At 30.1% G+C, this 12,253-nt stretch overlaps 1 protein-coding gene across 4 annotated transcripts; it reads right to left on the bottom strand.

The window, feature by feature from the left end:
* Window positions 1–122: 122 nt before the first annotated feature.
* LOC114403256 (cyclin-T1-3-like) lies at window positions 123–6,920 on the bottom strand. Of its 4 annotated transcripts, XR_003664627.1 has the most exons (9): window positions 6,770–6,920; window positions 5,622–6,183; window positions 5,110–5,191; window positions 4,721–4,855; window positions 4,240–4,415; window positions 1,062–3,803; window positions 926–976; window positions 681–826; window positions 133–504 (listed from the first exon to the last, which is right to left on the bottom strand). XR_003664627.1 is itself a non-coding variant. In XM_028366092.1 (7 exons), the coding sequence occupies exons 1-7, from the start codon at window positions 6,903–6,905 to the stop codon at window positions 473–475; spliced, it is 1,269 nt and encodes a 422-aa protein (XP_028221893.1). In that variant the 5' UTR covers window positions 6,906–6,920; the 3' UTR covers window positions 123–472. The 4 variants fall into 4 exon arrangements, 1 of the variants encoding a protein (XP_028221893.1); XR_003664626.1 differs by having other exon boundaries at window positions 681–976; XM_028366092.1 differs by lacking the exons at window positions 926–976; window positions 1,062–3,803 and having other exon boundaries at window positions 123–504.
* Between the last annotated feature and the right edge of the window lie 5,333 nt (window positions 6,921–12,253).

Here is a 12,253-nt window from a genome sequence, read left to right as displayed (position 1 = left end):
ACTACTGCACAAAACTCTGGTGATATTCCTCTATGTGCCAAGTATTTAGAAAACTTTACCTTTATTCTCTAGGCACAAACAAATTAATTTTCCTTTCGTACCATAAAGCAGGGTCAGAAAGGCAGCAAAAAATAAATTTTAACCTCCGAACCCAATAACTGTTGCGAACACGTGTTACAAATCTGTGTGCTTTCAAGGATAGGCTCTTCATTCACTAAACACGACCATGATTGATATTATGACACTGACAGTAGATCACAAAGCATCAACAAAAATGAACGCAAAGCATGCTCGACATTTTAGCAGAGAATTCAGAGAAGTTGGTAAAACATAAAAATCCGTAGGTCACACCCACTAAAATCCTATGTCGTAGTTCCTAATCTCTCCCTCCAAAGTATGTGACATTTTGAATTATATATACTCAAAATCTACTCCACTAAGAAGGATGCTGTAATCCAGTTCTTCCATACTTTTAAAAGAGCTCCATTAATTGCTGCGAGACAGCTGCATCAATGCGAGAACCAATATTAATAACTAGTAAAGGAAGATACAAAATACATGTCAATCTTAAAAAACTGCAATGCACTTATCTATTGTTACTGAACTGATCATTTCAGAACAGAACAATAAATCCAGCAACGTTGCTTGAAAATTAGAACGGGGAAGTGGGTGCAGGATACCTTGAAGTATGGATGGTGTTGTCTGGAACTCTTGCCAGATGTTCTGATAAGCTGCGAGATCCATGTTCAGAAACTTGGCAGCAAGATATGCAGCTCCAGCAGCAATATGATGGGGTTTAAATTGAAGCCACAGAGAACTCCGAAGCCTGCAAAACAATTTTCTGCATCAGTAGACCATACAAGACAGACACCACTACAACCAGCATTGCTTAATACAATAGAGGTTCATAAATAGTCAAACTAACCATCCGAGGCACCAACTTAGCATATGTTCCCACCATGACAGATCATGTCATCTATTAAAATGAGCAGTAATATAATACAAATAGTATTCAAGATTCATACCAAGAGGAAAACACAAATTTATTAAGTTTTCCTTACCAACTAGAAAAGCAGCAACTCAGGAAGAATACAATTCCAAGAATCTGTGCAGGATTGCTGATAAGAGTACCAAACTATAGCAATATTTTATACTCATCTAGAGAATTTATCAGACTTCCAGACCCAACTGTGCTGTGGGGGCTCTAAACTCCAGAAATTTATGCAACTAAAAAGAGAAAGCATGCATGGAGTGCTGTGCTGCATATTGCTAACAATTGAATCTTTCAAAGCTAATGCCAATGCCATATCTTCTCAATATTTTGACCTGGAGAGCCTAGCTACCATGCATATAGGAATGTTGACTATGAATGCAACTTATTCAACACACTATAGAACAAATCCAATGAATGTTCATGTTGCAAGTGTAAATTAGAAGTTCAAAACTCACTAGACAATAACATCAAAAAAAGAAAGCAAAAAGAAAAGAAGAGAAATTATCGATTACCCTTGCCCAAATATAACAATTTGAAGCAGAAAGCTAGTTGATGAGTTTAGTACAAACTTTGGCATACGTGGAAGGCACAAGGACAAATTTATAAAGATTGATTAGTATTGACAAATATGTCTCACTGTTCAAGCACATCTCTAACTGTTTCAACAATTGGGAGATCCTTATTGTGACCTTAGGGTGTAACGATAAACGGCTTCGGGGCAACCCCCTTCCCAAAAAAGAAAAAGAAACTTCTACAAGCAAACCCTAACCAGTCTAGCACTATTTTTCAAAAGCCCAAATTTGCACATGATTACCCTTTAAATGGAATATTTTCGACTTATGACAAGGTATGTAGGCTGCATAGAACCACTACATCACAGCCACCTGAAATACCCACTGACCCTTTTTAAGAGGAACAGGGATAAAAACAGAACAGGAAAAAGAAAAGTTCCACTTTTTTAATCCTCCTTGTCTTTCGAGGTTGAGCACAGGAAATCCAGTACATTATAACTTTCAAACTAGTTGTGCAGAACTTTCAGAAGCAATGAAGGTATTAACTGTAAATCATATTGGAGAAGAAGGATAAAAAGAAAGGCTGCTAGGACCAACACCATACAATAGTACAAAATTTCCTTAAGAATTAAAAGCATAAAGACAGAGCCACTGTCCACAACAACCCATCCAACAAAGAAGGTTTTGGAGTCATCAAAACATTTGAGCAATTTAACTAAAGACAGAAGCAAAATCTCTTCTATGCATAATCCATTGAAATTTAGCAGGCCAGCCATACCAACAAATAACACTGGTACCATTAGTATTGATATTTCATGAAGATGCTGAGGCATTTAAATCATAATAAAGATCAACCTCTCCAACCAATAACATTTTCAAAGAACTAAGGCAGACATCTAAAGAAAGGACCACCAGATGCCAAATGACATGAAGGAAAGTAAAGTGTGAGCCAACTTCAGCATGATTTTTTTTTGGGGGGGGGTGACATAACCATAATTATATTCAGTAAATATGAGTAAGAGGGGCAAAATCATAGAATGATAGTGTCAAATATTTAAGCTTTAGGACATCTACTTCAAAAGTTGAACACTAAATGGCTTCTCGTTTCAGATTTTCAATAACTTCCGCAATCTATGTTTTAACACACAAGAAGAACCTATCAAAATCATGAACAATGCCTAATGTTAAAACTAAACAAATCAACACTACAAGGAAGTAATTCTCACAATTTTCAGTTAACAAACAAACAACAACAAAGCCTTTGTTTGTGCCATGGTTGTCACGTCAAACTCTTTTTTAGATGCATCAATAAATTATTGGATAAAGTGAAAGCATCTTATAGATTGAAAAGGGAACAAAATTAAATTCAAATTTAAAAAACCTGGGGGGAAAAACAAATATGATTTAACTAATCCATTTGAGTTAGCAAAATATTCATTGAGGTTGGAAATGAGGGGGAAATTAAGAAAAGAAATGTTTCACAAAGCCAAAAGTTGGCAATTAAACTGACCACAACGGAAACACTTCAAAAGAGAATTTTATCAGCAGATTTGTCCTAGAAACAGTTTTCTCCCAAATCCATTGTTAAATGTCGGAGCCATGGCAGAATTGGCAGGGTGGATTTTTAGCCATAGGCAATTTGTAAAGGGAGGCCAACTATGGTGGCACCATAGGCTGCCATGCCGTGTTTATATGACAGAATTTAGGCCTTCCGCCTAATTCTTCCATTCGCCATTGATAACATATGGTACTAAAGAGAATAAACAAAAACACAGTACCAGAGATACTCTGACTCTTTAGTAAAAAATAAACCAGCAGTAGAGAAGACCTCTATTTTCCTCCACATAATAAGTTCAATCTAGTTCAAAAGCCTCATTTTGACCAATGGGTAATTATTGACCAAAACTTGTTCAGAACAATAAAAGATTCATTCCATGTTTGAATTTCAGGCTGTTTGCTTCTCTCTTTCATTTTTTTGGTTACTGATTGTCAAATCACTTTATGATCTTCTTTCAACCCAAGTTACTAAAATTATATAGAGCCCATTTGGCTAATGAAAATCAGCATAAACTAGAAGGTGTTGAGGGTTAGAGACAAAATCTGGGTTGGCAGGTTAGGGCTCTTGTGGCTAGCTTGGCTAGCCGAAATAAAAGTTGATGGGACATATTTCAAGATAAAGCAATCCATTAGACATCAGCAGTTCAACTTCAGATGTAAAACAAAACTTTTGATGAACAGCATATCAATCCGCCAGCTAAGAATATCATACAGGCCAGCACGCTAATCTTGTGAAGATCCTGCAATTATATGGATGCCAAAACAATCAATATCCCATGACAGAATAGCTACACAGAGAAGTTGGGCTAAAGCAAAATATTGAGAGAATCAACACTATTTTGAACCAAAATTTAGAAGGGGAGACACCAAGGTATCTTCCTCAGCCACTAGATCTCCAGACCTCAAGGCATTCTATTGCTTGAGTTGAGATTTAACACCCAATGCCCCATGTCCTGTTTCCTACACTAGGTTTTTTTATTCCAGTAACTCGGTTAGATAACAAGAGCCTAGTCAGAACCAACAAATGGAATACATGAAGAGGACATCAGCCAACAGCTCAGAACATTGCATACAGATTTGATTTGAGCCAACTAGTTTTGTCCTCAAAATGAATGGTATAAACAAACATTGCTACTGAAATCATAAAGTAAAAGATTGAAAAATAAGAAAACTCACCCTTCACTGACCAAGTTTAATGCCAGATTCACCAAAACAGTCTTTGATAGACCTAATTTGTTAAGAACAGATGTAAGAGGTACATATGGATGTTGCACATTGAGTTCAAAATTTAGAGTAGTAAGTATCAGTTGTTCAGCCTCAAGCACCCGCTCCCGATACTGTTCAAACCAATCCTGTGAAACAACTCAAATCAGGTTAATAAAAATAAAAATTAAAATCGAAGTTTAATTAGTATTCAACTATGAGGAAGAAAAAGGATATATCAAGAGAAAATTTTACTAATTCGAGTTAAAATTCTATTAGAAAATAATACCAGTCTGAAATTTGATTGTGAATCAGCAAACAAATGCATGGGCAATTTTATAGGTATACCAGACATATCCATATGCAAGTTAATAGAGGCTATTATTTGGTTTGCATGCCTTCTACAGGTAATAATAAAAAAGAAGAGATTTCAGGTAGTATGAACTATACTCACAACAGGAAACCGGTAGGACAACAAAGCAAAATCTTGTTTATGTAAAATTTCACTGGATGTTCTCAATATGTTATTCAAAGGACGTGGAGCTTCCTCTGACTTTGCAGTAAGAAAAAGAGCAGCAGTAGCAATCAACTGCAACACAGATCAAAATGAAAAGATAATCAGCTTGGCCATAGAAATGCAACTCGAAGGAACAAATTACAAATAACATTACACAATTAATTTAAATGAAATACCAAGCACTAACTAATCAAACAAATTCATAACAAAATTTCTGTGCATATCTAAAAGTAGAGAGAAACCTTCGGATGATGTGGTTTTCACTGAAACATTCAGTAAGAAAAGTAAAACATGTATTCAGAGCTAAAGAACAAATGAAAACTCACAAATCTATCATGGCAAGCATGTGATTGTCGAACAAAGAAACGGTGGCACAGAACCATAGCTGTCCCAATGATGTTTTGAGGCCTGCAAAAGGATCATGACGACTTTATTCTAGTGCCAAATAGCAATGAGAACCATAGCAATTTTATCTACAAACCAAGATCAAGTAACCAAGAACATCACTCGTAATTATAACATATGCATAATGTATCAGGTGAGAACCATAGTTATCCTGAGAAATGAGAACATGTAATTATAACCATCAAATTAAAATTAGCTATTCAGGTTGATTCTTCAATTGCAAATATCATTTGATCTTTTAAAAACCTGGCTCGATTTTAGTTAAAAGGGAAAAAAATCACATAAAAGCTGTAATTAAACAAGCAACCTGGCCTGTCATTTTAATCCAAAGTTATAAAATGTTCTCATTTCTCACGATAATTATGAGTTTTCACCTGACACGCTCCCAGTTTGTGTGTGGGTGTGGGTGTATGGCAAGTAATACGAGTCTTACAGCTCAAGACGCATTCCAAGATTCTGAAGGAAGGCACAATAGGAGTACCGCAAGTGTGTCTCATGATGTACATCAATACCATCTTTTCTTGATGGAGAGTGTCTATCAATTTCGTCCCTAGACATGAAGACAGGCTTATCATCTTCAAAAATAGAGCAATCACGCTTGCAGCTAGCTGATGTAGAGGCATCACCATCAGATCTTGTAGGAGGACCTTGGAAATTATAGGATGAAGGGATATTGTCATGGACCATGGGTGGAACATAGTATTGCTGGCTTTCTTGCCAAGCAGGCACTGAATATTTTCTCCTTTTCAAAGATGATGGAACAGCATCATATCTAACATAATTAGCATGATCAGCTGTGTAAAAATTAAAGTTGCAACCATGGTCCCCAAATTTTGTCCGGTTGTCATTGTAAATGTTACAGTTCCTGTTATAATAATTGTTCCTGCTTCTTTTCCTATTGCTGTTGCCAAAGTTGTTTCCATCAAAGGTGGACCAGTAACCACTATGTAAACTACAATCTTCTGCTTGATAATTCCGCACAAAAGACATAATTCCTGCGAAATCAAATCATATGAGACAAAAAGAAACAGGACATACAATTACATGCACTCATATCCTCATCACAATAATCAGGATAATCAAGATATAATGTTAATAAAACAAACAGCAAACCATTCGTTAATTTTCCATCTGAATATTATTCATATTCTGCAACAAACCAACTACTACAATAAAATTCCAATCTGATCACAGGCATGGCAACAACTGATGTTCAATTATAAGATAGAAAAAAGTACCAAAAAATAAATAAATTCTAGCCATAACAACCACAATCAATATTTGTAACGAACTATTATTTGATATCAATCAATAAACCATCCATCTGAGAATGTTTAATTTAGATATTTGAGACATACAGAGATCGGGAACTGGAATTCTAGTTTGTCATGCAAAAGTAACCGCAGAAGGCACACAAATTACGTATGATTCATAACATCTGATGCCAGAGAGAACGAAAAAACGCATAATTCGAAGCTAGGAAAATCATCAGGCAGATCAGGTGGAACGTGAATGTCGAAATTAAAGAATCAGAAAGTGAAACAAAGTGATCGGGCGAGAGAACAGAATAGAGAGGCTCACCTGAGGAAGCAGCGAAGCCGATCTTGAGAAATGAGATTGGAAGAGAAAGAGGAATTAGGGTTTTGAAAAGAAGGGGTAGCTTGTATTTGAAGCTCAAAAAAGCAAGGAGTGAAGGATTATCTAAAACAAGCATCATCTACATTTTAAAAGTTGGGTCAGGTTGGTAACCCAGCCCGATCCACGTTTCTTTAGTCTTGGATGGAGAAATTCTCAAGTTTTTTTTTTAAAAAAAATTAAGTTGTTGGAAATTGAAAAATATCTGTATAATTTTGTCCAAAGTTGCTGGAAGTTGGAAATTGGAATTAATTTATAAGATGAATATATAATATTCATATTGTAAATTAATTCTTTTATTATAAATTAATTCTCGTAAAAAATTACCTTTTGGTCATTATATTTGTAACAACTATCAGTTTTGTAGTTGTTTTAAATGTTATTAAAAAAAAGATGCTAGGATTTTAAACTGTGAAAATCAAAAGACTCAAAAATTATAATTATAAAGACTAAAAAGGAAAATTATTATAACTATAGAAATAAAAATATAATTAAACATTTATTATATATATAAAGATTATGGACACAATTTGTAATTAATATGATTATTATGTTTATAAAAAAAATTATGGAGACAATTACGTTAAAATTACACAAGTTAGATCGATTCCTAACAACCATGTATTATAGTATGTTGATTTCGCATTCTTAATTTCTTACGGTAAAATGAGCCTAATCAATGTAAGAATAAAAAAATGACAAAAGAAGTGTTTGCATTAAATGATAAAAATACATAATTTTGGAAAGAATTGCATATATAAGCATGCATTAAATTTTTTTTATTTGATGTCCCATTCGAACCCATGTTCTAATGGTTTGAATAGATATATGCAACCCACAGGTTAGCTTGCACTTAGTTACTGAAATTTCATACGAGGAGTGCTATGGTATACCAAAATTTCAAATACGAAGTAATGATATAAATAAAGAAGAATAATTTTTATTAGTTTAATAGTAAGTTAAAGAATTTTGAACAAAAAAATCATGATATGAAATAGAAAGGTTTATTTTATCAAGATAGTATAGTTAGATATGCCAATTTATTAGAAAGAAAATTTACATAAATGGAGTATAATTACTGCTATTGACCAGGGAAATGTCAATATCAAAAGATAATTGACAATCAAAAAGTCAACTTATTAAAAAAAATATTTTAGGTTTGAGAAAGTCAACATTGTCATAGTTAATTTATCCTTTTTTAATTTTTTTTATTTATAAAACTTGGAAGTCAACAAACCCATTGTTTATTTCCATTTTTATATAGAAATAAATAATGACAATGTCTATATTTTTTTAAAATTTTGAAGTAGACAATAACATTAATTATTTTGTTGTTGTTTTTAAGTTAAAAAAGTTTACAATTACATTGTCGGTATATTTTTAAAATATGGAAGTAGGTAATGTCCCTTTATAATTATGAAAATTTACAATCATATTATTGGCTTTCTTTAAATATATATTGAAAAGTTAAAACCAAATAAATATTAGATATTCTCTTCTGTCTCAAATATAAATAATAATAAAATATTTTTTAATCTCAAATATAAATAAATCTTAATTATTTATATCTTATTTAATGAAAATATTTTTAAAATATGATTCATTTAATAAGACCAAAGATTTTTTTATATTTAATATCAAGTTTCAATTAAAAATAATTTAAGGAAAGTGGTATTTTTAATTGAAATTTACACTTTATATGAAATATATTCTTTTTAAAACTATCTTTTTAGCTATTTCAACAACTACTTTTACATAACATTAATTTAATAAAATAATTTTTTAACTTTCAGCTTTCAACTATTGATGAAAACTTTCAGGTAATTTTATTGAACATAATCTTAATTAATTGAATTAGATACCAACTAGTAATCAATCTAACCAACCATGTTGATAAAAAATGCATTTGAATTGGTAAACTCTCTTAAGTCGTCCAAATAAATAGATACAATAACTAGTTTTATCATATTTTTATGTCTTAATTTATTTACCTTATCCGTTGTCACTCACTCTCTACTATATACAATATCTAATAATCAGTGTTCAAATCCTTGTTGTTGCATTGTTCATATTATTTTGTCTGAACACGATAACTTTAGTTGAATTTATCACTTACATTTTTTATATTAGTCACTCGCATACACTTTTAGTTGCAGTTGGGAAATTCAATATTTAAAATTAAAAGTAAAAGTTGACATTGATAAGAATCAAGTTGAAGACTTAAAAGACAATAAAACACCCTATAAACCAAAGTCAATTACTTTACATATAGATGATAAATATATTATATATACTTTTTTATAATAAAATTTTATAAATTAATATGTATTGATTTCTGAATTTTAATAAGTAAACCATGCTTCCCCTTGTTAATTCTTTAATCCAGGATAATGACCGGATCAATTATCAATACTAGTTTTTTTTTTTCACTACATCAATACTAGTTTTAAAACCATGTAACTAATTTTTCTATCGTATTAGCATTTATACAATTCCCTTTAGAGATTATCATCCTTTAATTCGGTTTATCACCATTCAACATAATATTTATGACAACGACAATGATAACAATCATGAGAATAATGTCATTGTTGAGTTCCAAAATTAAAAGAAAAAACAACAAAATAGACTATGATGTTGTCTACTCTTGAAATTAGAAGGGAAAAAATATCATTATCTATTTCCATGTAGTAAACTAGAATGTAGTGACCCATATAATGCATGGGTAAATAGTTTTTTGAGAAAAAGAAAAATTGAAATTATGATTAAATAACATATCATATTATTATATAATGTCAAATTTCATTTTTTATAATTTAGCTATGATTTTTCATTTTTTTTCTTTAAATGTGAATTCATTACGTGTAAAAATTAAGATGAATGAAAAATGAAAATTTTAGCTGTCACTTTTATGACAAATATCACCATCTCATTATCTTTTTTCATAATAATATAAGGATCTAAAATTTTAGGATGAAAAACACTTATTGGGTTATAATGCTAAAGTTTTTTTGTTACAAAACTAACGTTTTTAATCAGTATGTAGAAATATAATTCTTAAATTGATTTCAAATGTATGTAATTTTGTATTCCGTCTAAATTGTATAATTTTGGTGCTGAAATTTTTATTTCATTTAATTCGATTTCAAATTAAATTATATTTTTTAATTGGGTGTGTCACTAATCAAGCTATATTCATGAATAAATTTGCAATTAATAATTAAATGTTTAATCAATTGATAACTCATTTCTTGAATAAATCGATAATTTTAATTATTACCTTAAATATAAATTCGGCAATGAATTTGCATAAAAAATTATTACATTTATATCAAGATTTTTAACTTAGGTGTCCATCAACACCATTTCAAATAAAATGGTATTTTATTAGCATTAAGATTAAGCACTCACCACATCCTTAAAATTATCACAAGTATAGTCGAATTCTGATGTTTTACCGTGATAGTAGAAAACTTGTCAGGAGCCATTTGAGTGAATTCGCAAAAGAAAAGATATGTTTCTTAAATATTGGGGTGAATAATGTGTTCAAATTTTGCTAATTAAGAATTAGTATTTAAAAGTTGATTGCAGACAATCAATCACAATAATCATAATAATTTCAATTATTATAATTTAACAAATTACAATAATAATAATAATAATTATTATTATTATGTCAAAAAAATTTATTACATAGAGATCTTAAGAATGTCACATGTATACTTTTCTATATAAAAAAAATTAGTTTTACCGTTCGAATTAGAAATTGTTTAAATGAAGTAAGTTTAATTTTATAGTCTTGGTGTTGATATTAATAGCCTGCAGATTGCTTGAAAAAAAAAAACTTGCAGATAATTCTTATGTATATATATTGTTTAAATAATTACAGTCTTTAGCATTTGTCATCATTACTTTACAATTTTTTATTAATATATTAATTGACCTTACATTTAATTTCATTTTTTATGAATCACATGCATTTTAAATGAACGAGAAAAATGTTCTTATAAAATGAGCAATGAACTTTAATAATAGGGTCCTCGAACTCCTACTTTTTTTTAAAGAACTTGATCTTGTTTATAACTCAGTGACGAAACTCTAATTAACTTAAGTTCAAATTCATGTTGAGCAATGAATTTGGTCACAAAACTGACCTAACCTAGCTCAAAGTCACTTAAGTAGCTTGTATTTTATTTATTCTCAACCCAACCTAGATCTACTCATCATACACTAAACACTCTTTTCTCATGTGTCATATGTTAACAGTTCATGTTCTTTTTTTGGTCCCATCTAACATATAAAATACCCAAAATGGGCCTTAACTACTAAAAAAATGTCTAAATTAATGAAATACAACAATAACTAATTAAATAAAATTTTCCAACAAAAAAAAAACTAACAATTAACAACTCGATAAAAAATCAATTAACTAAAATCAGTTAGATTTTACATCTTTTGTCAGTATTCTTTATCACAAGATTTTTTTATTTTATAGAATCATAAGGTGACTAAGGTTTGCGAATTGTGCATTAGCAATTGAGACTTGAAATTGTTAATGGGTGGCTAGTATTCTGTTGGTTTGTGAAGTAACCTTACTTATTATTATGGTAATTATTATTATTATTATTAATACCATTGTTATTATTATTGGATCGATTTTTTATGACATTTTGATGTGTTTTTTTTTTTACGCAGATAACATTTTGATATCATGTACTTATGAGTCTATTTTAAAATTTAAGTATTTTTTATTTGTATATTTACAACAGAAACATGAAGTAGAAGTATTTTGATTGGTATTGTCCAAATATTTTCTTTCTTTGAAGGATAACTTTTTTTATCAACATACTTTTAAACAAAAAAGTCCAAACATAAATTATGTTATAATAAACTCATTTTTTTTATATCAAACTTTAGTCTATAACATACTTTTAATTTAAATTTATGTTTGCAAACTTCAAAACACAAACTTAATCTAATGAAACTTCATACTTACATTGTGGAAATCAATAAAGATGGAATAAAAGCTGTAGATTAAAGTTGAGTTTTAAATCGGTATCTTATCCAAGACTACTAAAAAAAATAGTTTTAAAAAATAACTATAACTAGTTTCAATAGATTTCGTTATTTCAAATAATTTATTTTTATTTAAAAAATAATTATAGTTATAAAATTATAATTAATTTTATAAAAATAAATATTTTAAATAACTTATTTTTATTTATTTATAATTGATTGTGTAATTAATTTTAAATATAACTTGTTACATAACTAATTTATTCATAACTGATTATATAACACTATGTGCCACTAGAAGGGTGATCAGAACCTAAACATGGAAATGCAAACTTCTCACGCCATGAAGTATCCAAAGTCACCTTTTATTTTAGCGCTATATATTTAATATTTAATACAGTTCTTAGGAAAGAT

The sequence above is a fragment of the Glycine soja genome, chromosome 20 (assembly GCF_004193775.1).
Source record: "Glycine soja cultivar W05 chromosome 20, ASM419377v2, whole genome shotgun sequence".
In the NCBI taxonomy this organism is placed as follows: domain Eukaryota; kingdom Viridiplantae; phylum Streptophyta; class Magnoliopsida; order Fabales; family Fabaceae; genus Glycine; species Glycine soja.
Note: the sequence above shows the minus strand (reverse complement) of the source record. Positions and strands in the feature narration are given on the sequence as shown.

What these genes read in the sequence shown, in the direction of transcription:
- LOC114403256 (XM_028366092.1), bottom strand. Translation starts at nt 6,905, where the DNA reads ATGATGCTTGTTTTAGATAATCCTTCACTCCTTGCTTTTTTGAGCTTC. An exon ending in TGTCCTACCGGTTTCCTGTT is followed by an intron (nt 4,416 to 4,720) that starts GTGAGTATAGTT and finishes GTTGTTTCACAG; the next exon opens with GATTGGTTTGAACAGTATCG. An exon ending in AACACCATCCATACTTCAAG is followed by an intron (nt 505 to 680) that starts GTATCCTGCACC and finishes GCATTGATGCAG; the next exon opens with CTGTCTCGCAGCAATTAATG.